General features: G+C 42.0%; 1 protein-coding gene across 1 annotated transcript in view; it reads right to left on the bottom strand.

Moving 5' to 3' along the window:
• MYO10 (myosin X) overlaps positions 1-26,412 on the bottom strand; it is a 163,518-nt gene that overhangs the window by 22,120 nt on the left and 114,986 nt on the right. The window contains exons 20-27 of the mRNA XM_086740352.1: positions 9,939-10,063; positions 9,666-9,780; positions 6,306-6,412; positions 5,111-5,320; positions 4,766-4,805; positions 3,434-4,336; positions 2,029-2,152; positions 485-728 (exon numbers count right to left, since the gene is read on the bottom strand). Coding sequence (XP_086596478.1) covers positions 485-728; positions 2,029-2,152; positions 3,434-4,336; positions 4,766-4,805; positions 5,111-5,320; positions 6,306-6,412; positions 9,666-9,780; positions 9,939-10,063 — 1,868 coding nt within the window. The remainder of the gene's footprint in view (positions 1-484; positions 729-2,028; positions 2,153-3,433; positions 4,337-4,765; positions 4,806-5,110; positions 5,321-6,305; positions 6,413-9,665; positions 9,781-9,938; positions 10,064-26,412) is intronic.

Below are 26,412 nucleotides of genomic sequence, written 5' to 3'. Positions count from 1 at the left end.
TAGTAATTCTCTTTTTTTTTTAAATGAATGTATGCATTTTAAAACTCTTCTACCATTACCACAATTATTTCAAACATGAAAAAAATTGTAAATGCATACAGAAGATACAGCTTTGACCCATGCTATTTGGGGCCTATTAATTCCACCTTCTCCATTCTAGGTTTTCCTGCAGCTATGGACTTGGCAATTCCCAAATTGCCTTGGGAATCATTACAGACTAAGTAGGGCCTCTAGTCTGGGAGAAAGCATAGATGTGTTCATTACAGCAGCAATTTTCTAAAGTATTTGGCACTGGCTTAGCCCTGGAGGACTCCGTAGACTTAAGTGAGAGCCAAGTAAGGACAACACTTGCTTTCAATAACTTCATCACACACACTCCTATGCTTGCATTCACACAATTTGAAGGCAAGACACTCAGCATCTTCCCAGCCCAAGAAGTATCTAGGAGGAACTACGGCTGACATATAAACACATATAAACCTACTTGGCTGTTCGGACATCAATGGCACCCTTTAGCTTTTCTTCACTGTCATTTTCAAAGTACATCAACCTGGACTGTCTGAGAACAAACCACCGTCTCTTCCAGTTCCTTCTGGAAAGTGTAGATGATCCACCCCCTTTTTTGTGCAGCCAACCCTGCTTAAGTGCTTCCTGCTTGGAACGAAACCACAGGAAAGTCTCATCTTTCAGGACACACCAGCGTCGCTTCCATGTGTTTATTAAGCCACCTGGCAAGAGAGACAGATGTGGGTTTCTGTGTAGTTAAGACAAACAATTATACTATAAAACAGAAACTGTGACCAAACCAACCCTGGAAAGATGCTGACCAACAATGCTGCACTTAAACTGAATCTCTGCTGTAAGCCACGAAACCAAAGATCTCATTTTTGCGTATCCTTAAGGCCACCAACATTTTTGGCAATCTAAAGACCCTTAAATTACAAGAAAACTCTATATAACAAAAACATACATGTAACAGATATGTAATTATATAAACGTATACATAATATATATATAATAATTGTTTAAAAGTCTTATTGCATATGAGAATCACATCTTCAACACTGTTTTCAATGTATCTCAATGATAATCCAATAAAAGTTTAGTGTTAAACTCTTTTCTTTCTCCAGTTTTCTGAAATACTTATGGTTATTAGGAGGTAAAAATGTTCCACTTAAAACCCATAAAGCCTGGAAAAGCTATACTTACCAAAGTAGACATATCAAAGTGTGGCTATGCTGTCTAAACTTCTTCTGAGTTTTGTTACAGTAGACAATACACCTTACACTGTAGTTACATCACAGTCAAAAACTTCAACCAAATCACTATATTTCTGTCATTCCACAAAAACTTATTGCTGACTATGTCAGAAAGCAAGAGCCATGCTAGTGATGACTGTGCACGTTATTCTTCACAGAAACATAGCTGTGTGCTCATTCATCACTGTTTCTATTCCAGGAAAATAAGCTGTGCTGCACTGATGAGTCTCATACAGATATTCATCTAGATTATAACTTACTATCAATCATCAGGAGATAAAACCAAGAATCTTAACCAGAGAACTCTTTCAGAGTCTCTCACACCCCTTTGCTACATGTGTCCTTCTTTGTGTTGTTTGGATCCAAAATGAAAGTTGACTGAGGTCAGTAAAGCCAGTCTGCAATATAGAATGCTGTCTATGTTACAAGGTTTTGGAGGAAGAAATCTGCTTTCCTCAAAATTTGGTACAATTTGACTTTGTGAGTTATTTTGCTATATTTATGCTAGACATTCCATTGTTTAGGAGCCAGCAAAGATGTAAACTGAAATAGAGGCAGCCCAAAATGTTGATGTTCCTTTGCAGATGGGAAAAATGCTCCATACGTAAGCCACTGCAAGTAACTTAATTTGAGAGCAGCTCTCTCCAGACTTTTCTATTACCCTCTGAAAAATTAGAAATTAGCTTAAATCTACAGGAATCGGAGTGCAAGGTGTAATAAACATTTCTGATTACTCTGTATATTTAGTAAATCCTGTTTCACCCAGTACCTTTCATGTACAGAAAGCTGTGAAAGTAAGGCAGGCTGACACAGCTATAGACGGAATCCCTCCGGTAGGAAAGTTCATCATCTGTATCAAACCTGGAGTCAAAATCTTCTTCACTGTCTTCAAACTACAGAAGAAAGGAATAAAGGTGAAATGATTTCTCAGGAAAGAGTTTAGATGAAATGGGTTTTAGAAGTCTTCAGCTAAAACATTTTGTGTTGTATTGGAAGGACATAATTCCTCATTGTTTTTTGTCCAGCTCACAAAGGAAGGAGTACATTGTAGTAAGGCACAACTGGTCTTGTTTGATTACACACTGACTCTCATATAATGTAATAAATCTACGAAACAGCTTTGTGGTTCCTCAGGAAAGTTAACCCTTTGCAAGAGCATGGCCACGGTATGCTACTCATGCCTCACCTCTCTATCATTGAAGTGCTGTGGGTAACAGTTTAGAAGTCTTGAAACAGAAACATATTCCACAAGCTGTGGTGATGGCTTTCTTCCACCCTCACCCCAAATAATCAGAATTTCTGTTCTGTATCTGACACACATCCAGAGTTGTGCAACAGGAAGGAGTCCTCCACAGAGACAGCTGAGAGTGTCTTTGTCTTAGGCAAGAACTGTAAACTTATCCCAACGACCAGGATGGCTCTTTGAGCAGCTTTCATAACCTCAGTTGTAATACATATTTTAGTGTTAACATTTTCCTTCTAAATAAGCCAGTATTGCTGAAATACTTTTTCACTTTCCCAGACACACAGTCTCACAGAACTATTCTGTAAGTGGCAGAGGGAATGATATTCTTCCCAAAATATCTGTAGGAGTAAAGCCTGGCAGTATGCTCCATAAATGGCACTGAAAAAGAGCTCCTCAGTATGAGTACCTGTCTCAATAACTTTAGCCATCATGTGAAATTTACTCTCCAAGTCATCTCAAAATACACCTGGCATTTCAGGGACTTCTGCAAGGAGCTTATTCCATACTGTTGCAACTTTCATGCATAACTGGATCTGATTTTTCTGAAATCAGTTCCCCTCCATGCTATCTCGTGCTCACCTTCGAAACACGCACACATAAAGAAGAATTTTGTTTATGAATTGCATCCAAGGCCATGCGCCAAGCTCCTCACCAAATAATGTGCAGTTCTGCATTAAAGCAGATGGAACCATATCCTTGTATAAGCCTAGGACTGCAAGCAGCATCTGAGCTGCCTGTAACTCCAATGCACTCACCCCAGTGGCACCTAGATGGCAACAGACAACTATTTCTGTACACAGTCTAAGCAATCAAACTATACAACACAGACATTGGTAAGAACAGCTGCAGTGACTTTATGGCTGCAGTGAAAAAAAATAATTCAGAAAGCACATATCAATTATTAGATAATAAAAACAATGATACTTACAGAAGACTGAGCTCCTTCAGAGCTAAATCGGTATGCTCCAGAGCTATTGTATGTCCCCACTGAGCATCGGTAGTCCGGTGACCACTGGCTACTGTGTGAATTAGAAAAGGTCACGCTGCTACCAGAAGTAATAGCACCATCTTCATAATCGTCTTGGTCGTAATCGTAGTCTCCATCGGGAGAAATAAGTTCCACAGAATTTGGGGGTCTACACGATACATTTTCTGGCATGCAGTATGTGGATTCACCACTCGAAGAGTTGTGGAGACTGACGGTATCGTGGGTAGGAGGTATAAGCATGGTGTTGTTAGCAGCAGGAACTGTTGGCACCACGGTGTCATTCATATAGGGATCTTCTTCTGAGGAATCATCGCTTGTTCTGATGCCACTGGTCCTTTGATCAGAATGGCCATGCTCACTTGGGTTGGGCGAATCCTTAAATGCATCATCATCAGCTTCAAAGCCCTCATCTACCTCCTCCTCAGGATATGGCTGGCTGAAGTTAAAATTGGGCTTTTCACTGCAGGCGTTTCCAGTCTGTTCTGTCAGCTCAGCAGGATACCCGTTGCCCACAGAGAGAGACATCTCAATGTTTCGGACACACTCATCAATCTCATCAAAGTTCAGGGATTCCAGGAACTCCTGGGCTGCTCGACATGCTTCATCCTCAAGCCGCCGGAGTTCCTCATCTCGAAGCTGCTGCAGCCTCTGTAATGAAGCCTCTGTCAAGGACAGCTCCTGCTGCTTCTTCACACGCTGCAGGTCTTCAATTTCTTTTTCCAGACGCAGGATTTCTTCCACCTGCCTGCTTTCTTTCTGCTTCTCCACCTCTTGCTTCAGCTCTGCCTCCTTTTGGGCTTTCTGAATGGCAGCCAGTTCCTGCTTCTTTCTCTCTTCTTCAGCCTGCATTCAAAATAAAATAATTAAAAAATTAAAATAAAATAAAGCCCCTCAGTGCAAGATTCCTTTTAAAAATGTATTTCTAAAGCAGTATGCTCCCATAATGCTGTTCATTTAAAAGGACCCTTACCCCTACATCAGCAAGAAAAGAAAAGGAAATAAAAAGAAAAATGAAAGCATGATTACGTTTGCTCACAGATACTGGAAAGCTCAAGTATGTGCAGAAACTTCAATCTTTGCCAGAAATTAAATGAAGCATGAGGTGAAAGAAATTTCCATGCAAACAACTGTATCAAGTTTCCTTTGGCTTTATCTGCCAACTCCTGTAATACGTTTAGTTTAAATGCCACAGATGCCTTTTATTTTTTTTAATGGCTGAGTTGAGATACTCAAATAAACAGGATGGCTGAAAGCATTACGAATATAATTTACCTGCTGGGCAAGACGCTCTGCTTCTTGCCTTTGTCTTTCTCTAAAAGTGAGGGAAGAAAAGCAGTTAGTAAATTAAGCTCAACATAGCTCATCACATACCTTTGCTAGGGCAATAGCTCAACTTACAGAGATCATCTGCCACATGGAAAAGGCAGCCAAAATGAGGTCACCAAGGATATGTCTGTGAATATGAAATGACCATGACAGACAGCTACGTGTATCTTTTAGCAAAAGAAGCGAAGATTTCCAAAATCACTTGATCAAGAATAGTATGAAATAAAGACTATTCGGACCAAAACCTAATATGGCACAGACAGGAGAGTGATGTAAGACAGCATACTGCACCTTTCCTCTTCCTCTTTTCTTCTTTCCTCCTCTTGTCTCCGCTTCTCCTCTAGTCGCTCCCTGTAAACACGCCGAGCAAGCTGGCCTCGCCGCTGCTTCTGAAGGATTATGGCTGCTTTCTTCAGGCACAGGAACTTTTTCCTACCACAGAACGCTCTGAAGTTTTTCTGTATCACAACCACATAGTAGAGAACCTTTCTATACCGCTTTCTGGGAGGCAAAAAAGAAGAAAATTTCTAAGGAAACAAGGAACTAACGAGCTGTCACAGGAAGTCTTGCCATGGTGACTGCAATAATGAGCCCATGGTAGTAAAACAATTTATTATTTCTAGCTCTGTGATGGTTTTCCCATTCTTGTTCACATTCTCCTCTCTAGGAGAAAAAGAGATTCATTTCTATGACAGCGGTGTCTGTCTTCCTTAAGGAAATGCACATTACTTCTCTTACATATTCTTATGTCCGTGACAAGAAGATGCTAAAAGGACAGCACACATGTGGGGAAAGAATATACACAGATAGTCATCCCACATGTCTGAAAAGAAAGATCATGAACAGCAGGATAGCTCTGTCATTAAAAAGGAATATAGTTTTTGAATAACACACTGGTCAGAATATAAGGACAGGACTAATATACACATGAAGAGAAATTACCTCATTATGCAAACAAGTGTCCTTAAAACTGTCCTCAACTGATTCGTAGAAAAAGCATAGAAATGAAAAGATGGGATGAGCAACTCCATCTAATACATAACGCATGAAGCCAGGTAAATAAGTGAAACATGAATCAGTTACCTAATGTCATGGTTCTTTAAGAATCAAACTCATTAGCTGTATTTGCCTTCTCTTTTCTTGCCATAACAAAGCAAAGATAAAGCTGAATCTCTGCTGGTAACTTGGGGCAGCTCCACTAGGTGCCATCCAGCCAGATTTCCTACCATGGATCTAATGCCACGATATAATTACATGGACAATCTTCCACACTGTCCTATTCATTAAATTAAACCAATTCAAACTCCATTTTGTTTTATTCATGGGTCTAGCAAAGATACCAACTTGTACTTTCAAAAGCACTTACAGGATTCGGATGTCTGGTTCCTAGGAAAAGTTAAGAATTGTGCCAGAAGGATTTAACTCCATAATACTCCACCCATTTATTCCAAAGCTTAATTACTAATATTCTCATCTAGTCACTTACCGGGCTGCATAGCCTAAAATGTGTGCTCGGATAATCATTGCTGCCTTGGTGACTTCTACCTCTCGCTGCTTCTCCAACTTGTGTTCCAAGGACTCCCGGAGAAACACCTATGCAAGAAAACTTCTGGCTTAACAACTTGTGGAGAACATCATAAATGATAGCTAGGGTGCTGCTGATGTCAGCCTGAGCAGCAAGTCTCAGCTTTGAACTCAGAGACAAACATACTATCTCCTCAATGGGAAAGAAAAAGCAAAACGTATTTCTCTTAAAAGAAAATACCTGCAGATGATCGTCTGACTTTGGATTTCAGTGGGAAGAGCTTGATTACAGTAATGGAAATCTTAATTAGGAGCAGTGTTTTTCTAAAAGCAACATGATTACTGGATTCATTAAACTGGCTTTCCCATCGAAGAGTAACACAAGCCAAAAAATTTGTGGGACTTAGCATGAACATCCTGATTTGAGGGGCAAAAATACCGCCCCAATAATTCAGCTGTTTCACAGTAACATCAAGCTTCCCAAACCCCTTACAAACTTCATTGCTTCAAATGACATTGCCAGAAGCCTGCAGAAGTAAGCAGACATGAGAGTGGTTTCACATTCGGATTGACTTGACTGTGTTTTCCTGCTGGTACAGCTGGAAACAGCTGCCCGTCCTCCTGCAGCCAGAGCGCTCCCGAGGCTCTCATCCCAGCACTAACTTGGATCATTCACCTGGACTGCCTAGTGCCTCTTAAAGGCAGCTTTAGCACACAGCATTGACACACATTGACCTAACCCAGCTTATTTTGCCTTAAATGAATGACAGTGCTTCTCCAGCCAAGCAGAGGCATGGGGGATGCAGCCTCTTCCACCTGCCTGGACGCCTGCTCTTTACTGCACGCTCACAAAGCGGTGAGCTATCTCCTGCCAGCGCTTCTTCCAGGTCTTCTCAACTTCTGCTGTTTGAAGGTTGAGTCTGCCGGTATCAGCTACAGGTGGCAACAGCCTGGCATGCCGCCGCCTAAGACATGAGCAGCTGGAAACATCCCATGCAGTGACACCTTGATTATCTCGGAGGAGGGCCAGGCTGCACACCACAATGTGGTGATGAAGTAAGTGCAAGGGTAGTGTAGGCTCTGCTAAGGGAGGAGGTCTGCAAAGACATCTAAAAGCAGGAATGCTTCCTTGAAGTGTTTTGGGTTTTTTCTCACTATATATATATATAAAAAAACCCCATAGATTTTTAGAGGTGTTCAAGCAGAAAAAAGGTAGTTTTTCCCTCAGTGTTTAGGGGAGAAAAAAGCCTATAATCAAAACAAAAGCAGTAGCACTCCCAAGGAGAGGCAGAGTTCCGAGTTTTGATTCTAGCTGGGAAGAGACTACACTTTACTACAAATCATCCAGCACTAAGGACTATAAAAAGTCCCACAGAAAGTCCCAAAGTTCCAGTATCCGAGTTGCACTGGGCTGCTCTTTCTATATAAAGTTTTTACTCATGGAAAAAGCCTTTTTCTTTCACTCAGTGGGCAATCTTTCTTTGCTCTGGCTTTAAAAACACAACAAAATTTTGCTTCAGAAAGGCATTCAGCTCCTTCCTGAACAAAAATGGATGTTTAAGCACATGTTAAGCGCAGGCTAATGCCTTTTCCTGAGCAGGTGCACTGCAGCTTGAGATGTAAAAGTCAAGAAAAATTCACGCTGAAGCTAAATCATCACAATGTTGTTATTACCCCTTTTAGAAAACACAGGCAGGATAGTGCCCCATCCCATGTGCAGTGATAAACCAATGCCCTCTTGTTCTCTTCTACAACAAGCTGTTTATGAAGACCCTTACAAACGTGCAGGCAGCTCCGGGGCGTGTGAGCCCAGCCTCCAGTACGGGCAGTTAAAACAGAGCTCTGGCTCCTGTCGAGGTCCTGACAAGCAGCTGGCTAAAAAAAATTGCAAGTTCTCATCTCCTTAAGATGCCAAAGCACTGTGTGGGGTCTGTGCATAAATATTGTTAATATACCACATCTGAAAGTATAATGGGAAGCACAGCCTGCTTCTGTGGCTGAACATTATCACTGTATTATTTGTAAGCCAACATCTACAAAAATGGGATGAAAGATGACTTCAATTGCCATCAGAATATTTCATATTCTATCTCTTACAGTAACTGTCAGATGATTAAATCAACTTTCCCAGTAGCATCTCTGAGACTCCTTAAGCACGCAGAGGAACAGAGGAAACTCTTAAAAACAATGCAGTTGTGGGGAGAAGAAGATGAGAAGGAAGGACATTTCACACAGACATTAGTCAGATTTTGCAGAATATTTTTGCTACCTTATGGTAATAAGAAAGTTTTTTCACAATTCTAACAACTGACGGGAAAACTGCAAGCGCAACACAAAACTCAGCAAACTTTACTTCTGGATCTTTTTGTTCTGTCTCCACCATGGAAGAAGCCCTGGCAGCACCAACAGGAGTTACCCAGAGAAAAAGGAAGACAAAACCATCTGCAGAGGCCTGGGGGATGATCCTTGGCAGTGATGCCCTGATGTTTGTCATACCCTCTCTAGTCCTTTGGACCAGGCTTTTTTTAATATTTAGGAAATCTCAGATCCTGCAGTGGGGAACCTTCTCCATGAACACAATGCTTTTACATCATTTGTCAAGTCCAAAAGCACAAATTTGCAAGGAGGGAAGCTCTTCACACAGCTGTTGTCCAAAATCAAAACTGCAAAAGAAGCACGCAAAAGCTCCCAGATTGGTTTATTTCTGAAAGTAAAATTCCATTCTTCTAATTAAAATAACTTAATTTTTTTTTTTTTTTTAAGAAAAAAAAATTGCAGGCAAGGTTCAGGTTGTCCAGTAGGACACATATCGAGATCTAATGTACCTCTGAAAAAGACTCTTAGGCTAGGATGGCAAACACACTTAGAGCTCAACTCTGCCACATGAACAATGGCTAAAAGTCCTCCCCCTGTCTTCAGCCACTGAGCAGGTATCATACCTATGGGTTTACTAGTATGAGTGAAGCTCCCTGCAGAACATGCTCAATACTTCAAAAAGGATAAAATCAAGCTACCATGTTGCAAGTTCTGATCCTCACTGGCACAATAACTTGTCAGCAGTAGCAGAAAATTCAAGTGGATTCTTTCTTCATGAGTGAAATTACCAGTCAGTGTCTAACTGCCTTAGACAGCAAATTCCTCAGCACAACCATTAATTGTTGCTATAAGGGTTTCAAGAGCATCAATAGGCATGCGCAGCTTCTTTTAAGGCCAGAAGTAATTACCATTACAACTACATCTCTGCAGCTGTGCAGTCTAAATCCTGTCCCCCTAGCTTTTCATAAGCATCAGCCCCACAATAGACACAGTCTGATTATTTTACCTTATTTTTTCCAAGCTGCCATTCAGTGCTTGTGTTGTCATACAGACAAAGTAGGGCGGCACATTTCTCATTCAAATCTTCAGGCAGAGTTAAGTTTCTCATGAGGACTTTATACCTGGCAACCAAAAAGTATTTATTATTTCATTTAAGATACAAGCTCTATTTTTGACGTTTGATTTTTTTGTTATTAGCTTTTCATTTTATTCCTCAATGTGGGAATGTTGATTTGGTACCTGCGACTCGCATCTGAAGCGCACAAGTCAGTGTGTTTACCTTTTATAAAAGTCTTGAAAGGGCCTCCGGACTGGGAAGCCAGCCCTCCGAATCCTGACCGTCTCCAACATCCCAGAATAGCGCAGCTGGTTAAGCACCACTGTCTGATCAAACTGGTCTGGCATCTAAAATGAGCAGGTTCAAAACAAGGATTTCAATAGTAATGGTTAGAGATGTCAGGGGAAATAAACAAAGGGCAAATTATATGGATCTGCAATGCACAAAGGCTAAAAACTGGCTACACAACGTCTTAAAGGACATCAGTTCAGAACATATAAAAATATATCTGCAGGATGGAAATAAAGGGGTAATTACACAGTGTAATTTCCATAAACACAACTTCTACAGCAATTTAATCCGATCAGCTCTCTTTTTCCATTTCTCATGTATTTGCAGGCTGTTGCTGTGCAGGAAAAAAAAAGATGGAAAAAAGCACAGGCAGCTAACAGGTCAACAGCTACAAGCTTGACTATTTCATTTCTTTAGCAACTGAACAGTCACTGTAGATGATCCCAAATGTTGAGGATACACAAATACAGTGGTGTGACACTGTTTTAGAAAAAACAAAACCAGAAGGGCAGAAAAGATTTAATTTTCAGTGTAGGGATAATTCATCTACTATGGACAGGGATGGAGGTTTGCCAATGGAACCTCAAATCTTAAATAAGCTGTATTTCAAGGAGTTTCTGGTTGCTGCTATTCTGAACAGCAGAAATATTTTCATTTGTGAAGAGAAAAAAAAAATTGCTTATCTGAAGGAAGTTTCCCTTAGTTTGCATGCAGTTCTTGCGGCATCGGTTTTCATTTAGAAAACAGATAACCCGAGCCACTCAATCGTGAAAACCTGTGAATACTGATCAGTATGTTCCTGCCTCTGGGAGCCCCAGGAATCCTCTCGTCCCATCTCAGAGTCCCCATAGTCACCTGTGCTGTCACCACACTTTGAGGTAAACCAGCCACAACCACACAAAGCCACTCAGGATAGCTGACAGAGAAGTTGTAAATGCCCCATCCCTGAAGCATTCAAGATGGTCCTAATCACTACCTTGCAGAACACCAGCAATCCTGATACCAAAATAATGTCACATATACACCATTCAATTCACCAGCCCAAAAATCCACTTTAACCCACCAGCTGGCTGTCCTGCACAGTCATTCGCAGGGCTGGAGTACAGTGCTTAGCATTTTGCAAGAAGTTGTTCAGAAGATGAGGTCTCATAGATAAGAGTCAATGGTTTATAGAAAACCTGAAGTTCTTCAGCTGACAGAAATGACCGCAAGATCAAGCACTGAGCCACTGTAAATCAGAGGACGCTCTTGGTATTTAATAACTGGCTTTAACCACGCCTCTTGTTGAACTTTGCAAATAAATGTCTCCCCAAAATTTTAACTTCTCAGAAATAATTTCAGGAAAGTGCAGACTCAAAAATTAGTTTAAAATATCTAAACTTTTCCATCAGCACCTTTATGCATAAAACAAAATCCTGTGCCAGTGATAACTCAGATTTGTTAATTAGGTAGCTTGAAGAATATTGATAGATTAGCTTTTACCTCGGTCCTTTAAAAGGCAAAATGTCTAAAAGAAAATGTTGCTATTCTTCCTTTCATTAATTACTTTTCTGGAGCAGAGGTGGGAGACTCCTCTGTAGGTGCAGCAGCCCCTCTGCACCGAGCTGTTGCAGGGCTGGTCGGGCAAACGCTTCCCCGGCACTCACCGTCCCTCTGACAGCGAAAGAGTTTCCAGCCTCTTCCTTTGGGGCTGGGTCTAAGATTCATACAGAAAAACACCACAGCTTGGCCCTCCCTCCCCTGTCAATAGCACTGAACAAAAATGAAAACAATTCCTTTTTAAAAAAGTGGCTGGTCACCATGGTGAGCCCTGCCCTGCCTGGGGTAATAAGCCCTGCGTGCTGGCAGGGCCTGATCTGGCCTGAGCGGGTGGACAGGGGCTATGGAGAAATTCAGCAGCCACCAGAAGCTGCTTTTGCCCCCCCTCTCTGAGACGAGTGCTTTGCATCCCAGGGACACTCAGGGGCTACATCCGCTCTGTGCCACTCTGGCCGTTGTTACATTAATGGCTCTGTTACACATACGATTTAACATTTTACTTCCATACCTGTGCATATAAAAAGTTAATGTTCCAGAGGGGGAAAAATGCCTTTATGGATGATACAAACAAACTCTTCTTTGTCAACAGTGTGTTTAATTTGAATTTGGCTACCACCAGTAAAATACACCACAAGCAAGATCTTTGTATTGTACTGAACACAGAGCACGAATGCTTACAATAATGGTATCGATAGTCATAACTGGCATTGCCAACAGCGTTTTCCAAATGTGCCCACCCCATGGCAGTGTTAGGGAACTGGCCAAACAAAGCCACCCTTTGAAAGCCCATGAAATACCTGCCTGCCTATTTCTGTGCAGGTGGCTGAAGATGCCACGCATGCATGCGCAAACCATGAGGGAAAATATACTCACTTTTTGCCTCCTGTAACCCAAGGCTGATTCATGCCACAAATGGACACAGATCAATATATCTTTTTTTTTTTCTTTGACACTAATACATGCTTTCAGTTCTTCTCCCCCACCCACACTTGCTGGCTCAAAACGTGATGTTCTTCGCAAGACTTGCAAACAAAACACTGTTTTCAAGGCAGTGAGGCCAGGAAGCAGATGCCTGGATAGGAATGGGGATATACCAAAGCCCGGCAAAATTTTGGTGACACTATAGACATCTCTGTCACAAGGCAGCCTCAGTTTGCAAGGGAGCACCTCCCGCTTTGAGAGCCAGATGGCTGCTGCACCACCTAATCCTTTTATTGCCAGCCCCAGGCACTTAAAAAGTCAAAAGTCAGCCACAAGGCTGGCTTGAAAGATCATGTTACTTTTTAAAAAAAAAAACTTGTCTCTTCCCATCTCTGTTTAGAAGCAACATTTTCATGACCTTCTTCCAGCAGCTACAGGAGTTAGAAACAGCCCTGCTCTGTCCCAGAAGCTGGGATTGTCAACAAAGCCACCCAACTGCAGAAGCCTGCATTTTAAAGAAAAGCATGGAACAGTGCAAGAGATGTTAACGTGCTATCACAGCAGGGCAACATAAAGACCATCAACATTTTAATTACATAAGCATACTCCTTCACTTTACATTACTAGTTATTTTGAATTACTCACAGACACATGAGGCTCTTAAATTGAAGGGTCAAATCCTGTGCTAGCATATCACTGGAATTACATCTGCAACAAGTCTGGCTGCTTTGAGTAAACCGGGGGTGGTGGTAAGAAATGTGCCAGACCCCTGTTTCACACTGTGAATACGGAGGACCAGAAGATACTGGCCATCACCTGGGGGTTTTTGACTGAGCCATGACAACAACTCTCCAGTCCTCACTAATGATGAGAGGCAGCTGAAACCCTAAACACTAAAATGCATCTGTGGTTTCCCACGTCTAATGAAGACAACCAAAAGAAGTAACAAATGCAGTCCTGTGCAAAACACCACTGCTTCTAGCATATCCACCCTAGGATTTGGCGATACATTGCACCTCAGGTAATTTTACTCTCTGGATGAAGAGGATTTCAGCCTCAGTCATACAAACACTTGCAGACAGGGATAACTTTAAGCAAAACTTCCAGTCAGCAGGGCTCCTCATACTTAAAAACTCAACTGCAGGTGCATTTATTGAACAATAATGCAAGTACTCTATACATCCCACTATTAAACTGCAGATGTGTCTAAGACAGACAGTGATGACCATCTTCACTTGAACGATGCTCAGTACAGGATGAAATAGTTAAAGGTGCAACAGTATAAAATCTCCATGCAAAGAGTCACCTATATGCAGCTGCCTCTTTACTGGTGCTCCTTCAGACTTCCCGTGGTAAGCAAGCTAACTTTCAGATTTATAGTCAAGTAACACAGGACAGGACTCATCTCTGGGGTCTGGTAAATTTTTACCAGTGTTGCTGTAAAAACTGGACTTGTTTCACAAATAAACAGTTGGGAAGAAATTGTAGGAAAATTTCGGATAGACACCAGAACCATAACTGATTTTAAAACAATACGTCTTCAAAAGTAAAAACTGCAATTAATTGCTAAAAGACTCCTGCAAAGTAAGATCAAATTTATAAAAGTGAAGGCCACAGAAAAGGAAGTCAAGTGATAGCTTCCAAAATTGTTTGAGACATGCAATCAACTTCAAATCAACTCCATTTTCAATAGACATTTCACTTTTATCACGACAAGGCAACACTAAACCACTCTGACACGCAAAATTGCCAGACAATGGCCAGACTCACATGGGTTATAGCCACGGTAGGGCACTGAGCAACATCAATGTGAAATTAATAGCTGCAAGTCATGTCTGTCCTGCTTGATAAAGGTGTTTCTTGTGGTGCACTCTTTCACAGCACAAGCTTGTAATTTATCATTTCCTGAATCCAAAAGTCTCCACTGAATTTGCACCAGACAACGCTGAAGACAAGGCTTTAATGCGACCTGGAGTCTGTGCTGACAAGACTCTGGCTCCTTAAGCTGCTAAATGCTTGCTCTTATCTGTCATGAACCTCCTAAAGGGCAAAGTTTCCGCCTGAAATCACAATTAGAAGTAGCCATTAGGACAGACAGCTAACACCTACACATAATTTTCATTATAAAATAGCTCCTTAGATCACAGTCTGACTGAGCCTCAAAAAAACACCACCTCTTTTCCCTTGACAGCACCCGCAGTAAAGAGCCCAAACACTTGAGAAACACACATAGAATGCAGTAATTTTTTGTTTTGCACATTATTTGCTTCATCCAAACACAGAGGATACCTGACTTCCCCCCATGGAAATCCTTCGTCTTCCAAGAACTACTGGCTGCCTCAGAAGCACACAGGTACAACAATGACAGATTACAGCAGCCTCGCGGATTTCATTTAGGCAGGAGGAACTTCACAGAGAGATTGGAAGCGGGAAGAAAAAAAAAACCAAACAAACAGTACCTTGTTTCTAGATTTCTCTGTAACAGCTTGAGTAGAACTATGTCAGTTTCGTTACTGTGTCTTAAAACTGTTATAGTCCTGGCTTAGCAAAACGTTTTGTGGTACAGAGACGAAAAAGATGAAAAACAGCCAAAAAGGATGTGAAAAGGTGATTTTTTATTTAAAAATCAGTAACTATTCTCAGTGTCTTAGTTCTTTAAATCTGTTCTCCTTTACTCCTAAAATGAAGCTATGGCAATTTTACTCTGGAGAAAAGCAGCAGAAATTAAAGAGGTCAGTCTTCCTCTGCTTTCGAGTGGGTTTTGAACTTGTTTTCACATCCAAACATGTACTGATGTTTCTTGAGAAACAGGAGGACTTATTAAGCCAGATCTTTCTGAAACAGTCCCCATGGTGTTCTGACCTCAGTCACCAGCTCCACAAGTCAAAATCAATGCTGGGCTTTCCTCCCAGACAAATTTGAGAAGTGTGAATAAATTAACTTCTAATAGATAATCTAGGTGAACTGATATGAAAATTTCTGTATGCCCATTGTCTGCCTTTTTTAAACCACATTACGCTCAGCGATTCTTATCCGTAGGTACTGCTCGGCAGCCTTTACTTGCGCTGAGGATTCATGCCAGTAACCTGAAAGAAGTGAAAGGGAAACACCTCCACCCACAACAGGGAAACTCAGGACGGGCAGGGCGGGGACACCCTCTCTGTCAAATCCAGAGACCTTAGACTCTAGTGCCATGTTAGCCACCCTCCTACCTCCAACAAACCATTTCACCCCCTGCTCTTCTAGCCATAATTTTTTTCAGTCACTTGCCCCATAAACTTTGCTGGCATCAGTTTATTCAACAGCGTTTCAACCTCAGAATTGCTGCGCTTCCAGCACAAGGAGCATGAAAGCCTGTGCACGTCCTGTCCAAGGACCTGGAGCTGCAGGTCCCACTGACCTAAGGGCGTCTGGATTTCAAGGAAAGAAACCCTCTACGGTCTTCTCCAGCATGCAGCTAGCTGTAACTAGAAAAGTTTCTGGTCAAAACATAGACAAGTTTGATGTCTGCTTTGTTTTTGAAGATGTTCCCTTACCATGCCAGAGTATTTGCGTTCTCACAGACAAACATTATGAGAGTACAGGAGAAAACAAGCAAAGAACATGCCACAGCTATGAAGTTTATTTGGTATTTCCACTGTATGGCACTGGAAAGTCAAGTAATACTTGGATAAACCTGAAATAACAGTAAGCATTTTGCATATCCAAAATTCTCCTGGCCTTTATCCACACACCCATCAAAAAAATCCCATTAGAAGTATTTTAAAATTACTAATACTGCTGGTGGTAACTTGCCAGAAAAAGAGCATGGGTACATTGCAGCAACACTTGTATCTCAAAAAAAATTCTGCTCCAAACTCCAGGCCAGATTTCACTGCTCACTCAGTAATGATATGCTGGCTCTTTTATACAATCTCCACAGGTCTGAACGTGAAAGTACTCCATTTACCAACAGCAAGCATTTACGCGATTAGCTGATCTCTTCAACTCCAACTACTGTATCTGACCTGCAGGACTGATCTTCCAGCCCTGAATATTTCAGATAAGAGACAAGACTTCAGAATGAGACACTCTCATGCCACAGGTTAGAGTTGCCTGTGCTAAAAATAACACTGTATAGAAAGAACACTGTAATTTTAGAGTTCTTCCCCTGTACCAAAACAGTCAAAGGAGGAGATTCAATAAACAAATGTGAAAATGCTTTTGTATTTATATTCACCCTGTCACCCAGCTTACTTTATAAGCAAGGGCATCTCAAGGATATTTTTGAGACAGCAACCCGTTTAAGAGCTATGAAGGAGCACACTGACCATTGTCACTAGTGCTTAAAGATTTCAACTAGGTCAAGACACTGCTGAGTTAGATCCATCCACAAAGATGCTGCAGTCGTATTTCAGGTCCTGCTTGTCTGCAGCAAAGAGAAGAGCTGGAAGTAGCTTCACTTTCATCGGAAAGATGCTCTAAGGATCCCGACTGGCTTGCTGTGATTTTGTCAACAATGATCCATAAACTCACACTCCTGGAGCTATTTAAACTACTTCTTATTAGTCAGTGTCACTCTAGTACTGCATTTCAGAGCAATCTTCTTTTTGTTTGGTTCGTATGGACTAAATGCTGCCCCCGAGTAAACACACCACAGCCTCTTTTGGAACCTTCCTTTCTAAAGGTGTACAGAATTTCTTCTAAAGGAAGACAGAATTTTTCCACCTCTCTCATATAAGTCCAGAGGAGTGCCATCTCCTCAAAATGACAGTGTAATTTCTTACACGCTGGTTAAAACATCACGGAATTGGAACAGATTGTTAAAGACATAGGCCTGAACACCAGAGATACTTAAATTTTCTAAGTGCACATTTAGAGCTAGGTGGTTGCCTAGTTTTCAGCTGAAGTGAGCCCTTGCTGCTTGAACACATTATTCAGAGTCCATTGAAATGCAGAGCAAGTCTCAGGGGCTGTTTGTCCCAGACCAGCAACTGCAGGACCAGCCATGTGAGACAGACAATTAAAGGCATTTGGGAAAAGAGGGATTTAAGGTTTGAAGCCGCTCTGGCAGGGTCTCAGAGTACTGACAGAAGGTGCAACACGCAGCATGGACCCCAGCTGGAACTTTTCATGGACCCTCCTTCTTCACCTCTGAGTAATCTGTTGCCATTTCATCTGAGGCCATCCTCACTAAAGCCTCAAATCCCTGCAGACTAAACCCCAATCTGACCTCATTCTCCCCACATTGTGACCGGTCAGCTGGCTTCTCCTGAAGAAAAATCAATCAGGCTGCCTGACAGCCACAGACATACCATGAAGAAACATGCTGTGAAGTACAAATTGCAAGGACAGCTGTCCTTCCTTACCGACCCCATGTCAAGGCAGCCAACACCAATGTCACCACCGTTCATTACAACCATCAAGAAAACAACTGCAAACACCGCTCCATGTCTGCTGAAGCTGCAGCCAGACCAATGGCAGTTGGTGAAACCCTGACCCTCCACATCCACGATGACATCAAATAACTCACGTGGAATGACACCCCACCTTTATTTTTTTTTTTTTCTTTTTTTTTTTTTACATTTTTTCCACTGTACTTCACTCTTCCACACCAGATTTATCATCCACACCCTAGAAGTTTTTTTGTTACTTGACAGTTTATTGGCAGGCTGGCCATATAAGTCCATTTCTGTGCTTAAAAGCAGTAAATTTTGTTTTAGGATGGTTCCTCTAACACAGTTTCTTCAGATAATGGTGTTTAGTATCAAGCATTTATTCCTGAAAGATGAGAAGTTTCATCAGGGGGTAGAAAATTAGGATGAAAAGACTTGGGAGAACCTATTTAAGATTAATTTCATCTTGCATGGCCGAAGTCTGACATAGTTGTAAAACATTTTCTTGTAGCAACCCATGTAAGAACCTCATCCTGGGTACTACTAATACTTAGTGTAGTGTTACTACAAGTAATCTCACATTTGAATATGTGAAACTCTCCACGTAGCTAGCTCTCACTGAAATGCTAACACAGTATCACTCCATCAGTACATCCTGAAATAGTATTGCAGGTAACTTTGATCCACATTATCCCAACTCCCCTTGCTTTCCCTGGTGACATGAAACTGGGCAACCTTTTTTCAGACTGCAGCTCCATACGGGGGCAGAGAGCACACAGGGATATTGCCTCCTTTTCTCCATTGCAGGTCAGTAGAAAAGAGGAGGCGGGAGAAGCTCACTTCCAGCCATAGGAGCTGGCAATGCACAGCTGGAGGGAGCTAACACTGCGCTCCACAGAGGGACAAAACACATCAGCTCGTGGAGCACAAGGAGGGCAGAAGAAGACTCTAAATCCAAATCTCGCTTTATTCTCTGCTTGAGTTCTGAGCACCCACCTGCTGCTCCTCTACATCTGGTCACACACTATTCCTTTAGAGCTGCATGCCTAAATGCCATTTACATCTTGAGACCCTTCCATTTTGGGGCATTGCTTTAAAGACAATACCAAAAATTCCCTGATATTTCAGAAGTCTGTGGGTTAGCCTGTGTTCCTCAGCTATGTGACTGCTACTGAAATGTTGTGTTGAATTTTGGAGCACAATGGAGACTGTTATAATGGAAACCACTTAGATAAGCGCCATGATAATGAAGACCTGAGTTTAAAAAAAAAGCAGTAAGAGACTTCAATAAAAGCCTTGAGAAGCTCATCAGTGAGAAAGCTGAGAGACCTTGACAGTAATCTGTGAGTAGCTATACCAAGAGTATACATTCATCAACAATTTCTAATATACAGCAGATAAAGACATAATAAGCATGAAAATCAAAGCAAGACATATCCAAACCAGAAGGCATACCTTTTTCTCACTGAGTGTATTCATCGGAAGAGCTTACCCATGGTGGTGGGACCGTCTAAAGCCACACGACACTTCAAAGAAAGCATGGGATGTCCTCCTCCTTCCAGCAGGCGTTAAAGGTTTCCTTATGGTTTGCCATGCAGCAGGTCAGACTGAAAGATCTAACTAGTCCCCTTTCAGCACTCCAGTTGTGGAAAAAATACTACTTTTATTTATTTGAAGAAGCTTAGTGCTGACTTCTGTAACCTTTGGGACTGGGACTCCCAAAGACCGACTCTGCAGCAGAGAGAACAAGACATACAGCTGCTGGCCTGCAGCGCACGGTGCAATCCAGAACCGCGCTTCCCACACGCAAGCTTTGCCTTGGCAGGAAGCAAGTTCATTACTTATGCAAGTATTTGGCGGTCCAGCAAGGGAAGTTTGGCTGAGATTTTACTGTGGCTGGCTGTCTGTGAAGAGACAAGCTGCAGTGCTACAGAATAGCTTAGATTAAGTAATGACAAAGCCTTCACACATTCACCACAAAATAATAAAAAACCCCTCCACATTATCAGCTCCAATTGTTAAAAACAGGAAAAGCCCTGCAACAATCGTGAATCAGACCTCTGCAAACTGTAAGGTTTAAAATAATAAAATGTAATTGATTTAAGTGCAGAGTGCATGTGTTTGCTGTACAGCCATGAGGGCCAGCAACTTCCTAGCTAAAAGTCAAAATCAGATTCAAGTAACATTAAAAAGTTAGCGCTTGATCATACCCTTTTTTCACTACTGAGGCCACAGTTTCTCCAGTGCATTTCGCCCCTGCACACAGTTAATTCCCTCAATGGCCCATAAAAGACGCCTACAAAGCACAAGGCTGACGTAATGTGCAGACTTGATGCTCGGTGCTTTCTCAAGCAAGGAAATGTTCCAGTGTAATTCCTATGCTGAAAAAATATATAGTTTTACAAAACTATCTCCTGAGGAGCCCTTTCTTCTCTCCTTCTTGTATTGAGCCTTTTGTTTGAAAGCCGTAACGGGAAATCAGACAGCCTTAAATCACAGCCAATATCTGATATGTGTAAAAGAGGAACGCCACAAAATATTCAGCCAAACAGCTTTGGGTTGCTAGGACACCGGAGGTCGGGCAGCACTGAAAGGGCAGATTATTCCCACCCCGGTGCAGGCACAGGGCTCCATTCACGACAAGGTCCTGCCTCCGGGCTGCTGCCTGCACGGCCACGGTGACCCGGCCCTCCCACCGCACTCCTGCCACCTAGCTCCCTGGGGACCCTGCACCGACCCCTCGCCAGAGCGGCCGGCACGTGGGCCCCTCTGCACCAAAAATGCCCCATTGGGCTGCAGAGGGTCCTTGCTGTTTTTCACCATGACCGACGGCTCGCTTCAACCTGGGAGAGCCCAGAACACGGGGGAGCTGCCCAAGAGCTGTGTTGCAGCAGACTCGCAGTGGGTGGTCTGGAGATCTGCTTTAAGTTTTAAAAGTATGAGGAAACCTGTAACACGGCAGTTAAGATACTAATTAAGTCTGGAGAGGGGAAATTCAGGTTTATAGAAAGTGATGGGCATGCCAATGATCAGCAATGCCAGTGATCAGCACAGCTGACAGCAAGAGTTGTGCGATGGCACAGATAAATGACCCAGCTCAATCGAATGTAATCAGTATGTTAATTACTCCTACATCTTATACCTCAGTACGTCTCAGATAGCGTCAGTCTAACTTTGGGATTTTTCTTAGAATTTAGTCTTTCAAGCTGCTGCTCTTGTATTCCTACACATTTTTACGTTATAAATTCAGGATTTGCCGTGCAGATCTGCAACCGACTGGACAAGGGAGTATCATAGAATCATAGAATGGTTTGGGTTGGAAGGGACCTTTAAAGGTCATCTAGTCCAACCCCCCTGCAGTGAGCAGGGACATCTTCAACTAGATCAGGTTGCTCAGAGCCTCAACCAGTCTGGCCTTGAATGTTTCCAGGGATGGGGCATCCACCATCTCTCTCTGGGCAACCTGTTCCAGTGTTCTACCACCCTCAAGACCAGTGAAACGTGTATGTGTGTGTGTTTGTGGGGAAGAGACAGAAAATGAAGGTAGTTTGTTGTTGTGTACATTAATTTAACTGAAAAACACAACAAATATGTTCTCCTTGGACTGCTTTGTTACAACATAACAGTGTCACCCTATCCTGTCTCATTCCCCATTAAGAGTTGGAAAGTCTCCTACTCAAGTTCTTTGATGTTTCCAAGAACCACATCAAAATCAAATTAGATATTTCTGATAATTCTGAAATGTCCATCGTAAACCAAACAGAAAGCCCCTATACTTTTCTTCAAATATTACATAAACATGAGATGGAGGAGCTCTGCAGATCACAGCTACCTCTGCTGCCACAGATGCCACGCTAAAGGCACAGGTGAGATAACATCATCTTGGCTAGAACAGCAGGTAGCTCCCATGCTTCCTGCAAGCATTGCTAGTAATTGCATTTGGTAGAGAAAAAAAACAACATTGTCATCTCATTGGTATAGATTATATACTGGCAATCATTAACACTTGCAATGAAAGCCATCATATATTTTTCCCTCACAAAAAAAACCTGCACAAACTACTTTGTTCCAGTTCCTATACACCTGTGAAATAAAGAGTTAACTATAAAGTAATTTAACTTTGCTTTATTAGCATGGTGCAGTTACCCACAATGGATGGCAAGAAACCTCCCTTAACACCAGTATGGCTATCAAACTATTAACTGATCTATATACATACATACATATACAGAGAGAGAGAGAGAAAGAATGAATTATAATAGATTGCAAAATTATATTAGGACCTAACTAATTTAACACTCAACCACCTTTTGAGTGATTTAATTGCAAGGCCATTGTTCATCTCCACAAAGCCTGCAGAATTCACGGGCAGGGACGCTAGTCAATGGCCCTTTGTTTCTCTAAGGCAAGTTCCATTTTTTCTTAGTTACATGAAGCACGCACTTAGCTGCGTTAGATCATTCTATGGAGAAAATTTCTGCCCTTACTTATGGTTTTACAATCTGCTGCACGTCACATTTAAACAAGAAGATGGCTCTTCCTGCCCCAGAAGTGATTTTTTCTATCCCTCTTCCTTATTTTCTGATTGTGGTGGAAACACACCACTGAGGCTTCACAATGAGTTAGAGGCATTTTCACTGCTGACATACCAGCACTGTGTTCTCCTGGGACTGGCCAGCAGCACGGATTCCACGCCACTGGAGCAATGGATGCAACAAGTCTTCCCTCCTCCTCTCCACAGGCAAATTACAACTTGAGGCTGGGTACACAACTGTAAGGGAGCCGCACAGATGCCTCACTCCTCCTCAAAGCTGCATGACAAGAGGCATCGCGACTCCAGGTACTCTGTTGCTTGCCAGCACACCCAAAGCAGCATAAAACCAGTAATAACTTAGGCAAAGCATTTAGACGTGTGCTTAGAGCTCATTGAGGCCAATGAGATGTGCATGCCCTTTAAGAAAGCGGCTGATTTCAGACACACTAGGTTGTGCACGCCAGCGGTTACAGGGAAATGGCAATTTTGGATGGCTGAGAAGCCATTTCTCCCCTGAGAAATTCCTAGGCTGGCTGAAACATACAACAAAACATAACCCTTAATGTTTGAGTCAGAGAGAAACACTGAAGATAGAATCAGCTTTTCTAAACACGACTTTGTTTGCGATGAGAATTGTTTGCTTATATTAAAAACTTCTGTGAAGCTCATTTAAGTGCTAATCCACTTTTAACAAAAATCATCATTTCTCCCTTTGACAGACTACTTAATTAATGAGCCTGGACAGTGTTTCTTTTTGGCTAAATATGCACAAATGGTGTGGCTGGCAAGCTGCAGAGGGACATACTCGCCCTTTTCATGTAGAATCTGGGGCAGCCATTCATTCGAGAAAGCCAGTATTACAGAGGATTTGGCATTTGTCTGGCTTGCTGAAAGTGGATGTCTTTCTCAAATCGTCTACTCCATCTCTGCCTGACTATTCAAAGTTTTGAGACCCTCAAAAGCTCCTATTTACCACATACTTAATGTTTGAGATTTCTAGATCTACAGAGAGTAAGCTTCAAAAATGCCATGATAGACTCCATCACGTGAACCGCGGAAATACAGCACTATGAGTTTGGTGACAAACTTGCCTTTGCTACACTAAACATTGTGCAATGCTCACAGGTGTGTGTGACAATCCAAGGTGCCAGCCAAAACGAAAAACTTCTCAGTGTCCTGAACGATTTACATGGTGCAGAGGGCATCTTGGCTCACCAGCAACTTCACTGACCTGAACAGCATGTAGGCTTACCTCGTGCGTGGGACTGAAGAACAAAACTAACGCTGCCCGCAGAGCCTGAGGAGCTGTGGTGCTACCACCTTCACAGCAAAGCTCCCATGAGCGGCACCAGCTGCCCAGCTCCCTGTTGCCTGAATGGGGAACACGTAACAGGAACGCGGAGGAGACAAAGCAGCAACAGCAACCTCAAACATCAACATGTGTCAGCCAGAAACTTCCTGTAGTTTAGGCTGACTGCCATCACACAGCTACAAGTCAGCTGATGTCCTGAAACACGGACTTTACAGCTACTACATTCCACTTCATACAACTGAAACCACAACCTCACTTCTGTAATTCTAACAGTGAAATAATGAGTGTTAGGAACAGATCTGCCTTGCTTCTTAGCTTTATAAACTGCCTAAGACCACGAGAAAGAGTAAATTCTGAGCCTAAGTTAGACAAAAAAGATAAGATGCTTCGATGCGCTTTCAGCAAATGTTCTGTGTTTCAAGTTTCATCTTACAAGGCGGCAGCAGATGTTCTGAAGTGTACTTTGTCCTTACAAATTCATCACAGTGAAGTTTTCCCCCATTAAGTCTTTGCCTCTTTGTCACGTCCTGTGACTAAATTAAGAAAAGCCACATATATACACATGCATAAACAGATAGATACAGTTGAAGAGAAAAAAAGTTTAGCAACTGACCCAAGTCTACTCTTACGCAACATTACCTTCTGCTCTCGACATGGATTTTGTCTTCTGAGGTTAGCTCTGACAAAGATCTGTGAATAGCTGGGACAGTACTATAACTTTCAGATAATTTCTATCAGTATATCTAGCTGCACTGAAAAAAAATACTTTTGTTATGCTACAACAAAAAGTTGTATTTTTTTAATAAGTCAGCAAATAAGAAACAAAAGAAATCTTATATTTTTTTTTTAAACTAAGCAGTTTTAGCAAAAGAAATACTGAATACATAACACTGATGTTCCACGCAACAAAAATACCTACATTCTGACCTAGCACCACTGCTACCACTTGGGGTTTAAAAGGACACATCTTAACATCAGTTAGAGAAGAACAGCTACCAGTCAGGAGAACCCCCTTTCCCAGTCCCACAGGCACTTCACCAGATCCTATCTCCTCCATCCAGATTTGCAAGGCAAATCTAGGGTTGCTCTTGAGCCCAGAATAAAACTCCCATAGACTTCAGTGATGCAGGATCAAACCCATTCCCTTCCCAACAGGTTCTCTCAAGCAATTTTATCCTAATTTTCTACCCTGTGGCTGAATTCTAATGTTTGCAGAGACAAGCTCCTTAAGTGGGAAAGCAAGGTACAAAATGCAGATCCCAGAAGTAAAGGCAACCAGCAGCGAAGAACAGAGCTGTTATATCTGCTGGGTTAGGGGGGGTTATTTCATCGGGGGCGGAAGGGGGGAGTTGACACAGTAAACAAAGCCAAAATATACTGCTGTTATGGTATCCTTTCCAGTACTATTGCATTTTTTTTTCCCACAGGCATATATTCCGTTTTCTATATCGAAAAAAATATTGTCTCAAATGTGCCCCATCAAGTTTCTCCAGTAAAACTACAACATTAATTTAGGCTTCTGGGTGCTGCAGATATCTTGCTGGACCCCCCCCACCCCCAAACACACTTGTCCCCAGTGTCCCTTTCTTACCATGTAATCAAAGCAAAACTACAGCCATGCCTTATGCCTTAACAAATTACAGGAATACTACGGACCTAAACTGTACATAGCTGGTTTTCCTGAATGTGTGCCACGGATTGCTGAACACAGAAAAGATCTTTCTCCAGAGAGCAGCCCATCACTACAACAACAGGTCTTCCCCCATCCGCACACACAGCTCTACGTCTGCTGACTTTTTCCCTGCTCTGTGAACAATCACCCCTTTAACTTTCAAACAGAGTATGATTTATTAAAGCAGACTGCTTGGCAGCAAAGCTCTCCTCGCATTTGAAAATATGATTAAACCAGTAAATTTAGTCATTTTTTTCATAAACTTAATTCTGCATGCATTTACCCTCTTTAAAATAAAATACAAGCCCAGAAACATTTCCAGTGCAGCTTGCTCAGCCGAACTCCAGGCACTTTCTTTTCTTTTTCTACAAGTTCACTGCAGCTCCAAGTATGCAAGACTGAAATTATTAAAAAAAACCTGCATGAATTAAACCCCTTACCTTTTAAGGCTTTTTCACCCTTCAGCGTTCACCCATTGTGAAAAACTGAATCTTTAGCAGTTGCAGCTACGCACACACACAGAGAACAGGGCTTTCTTCAGATCACTGGTATTTCAAGTCTTTCATGTGATATCTTTGGCTGTACTTGCTGAATTCATTCCTGCTGCTACTCAAAGGAAGTCAAGCCTAGCGAGGGCTGGCTCTACGGCAATCGCTGTAGATATTCCTGACTAACAGGACATGAGGGCTAATCTCGCCTCATAGGCATCAAGAATGTAAATATATTTCACAGCCAAATTCCTAAACCTCAAGAGATAAAATGCACCAAATGCCCTACAACACGATTTAGCAAGGGAGTTACGAACATTAAAGTTTTTGCTAGAGAACAATACCCTGTACCCCAGCAATGCTCTTGGAGCCCTAAGGATGTCTATTTATCATGGATTGTGCATATTCCCTTGGAGTAGTTACCATGAGAACACAGCAAACAGGATTTGAATGTAAATTGCCATCTAGAGATGTGGGGGGATTTTTTTTTGTTGTAGTTAAAAAAGAAAACTTCCAAAGCTTGATGAAGTACACACTTTTTCCGCGCATACATCTGCATGACAA

This window comes from Chlamydotis macqueenii, chromosome 2, assembly GCF_036417535.1.
Source record: "Chlamydotis macqueenii isolate bChlMac1 chromosome 2, bChlMac1.mat, whole genome shotgun sequence".
NCBI classification, from domain to species: Eukaryota; Metazoa; Chordata; class Aves; order Otidiformes; family Otididae; genus Chlamydotis; species Chlamydotis macqueenii.
The sequence above is the reverse complement of the archived record's forward strand: the minus strand, read 5'-3'. Positions and strand labels throughout refer to the sequence as shown.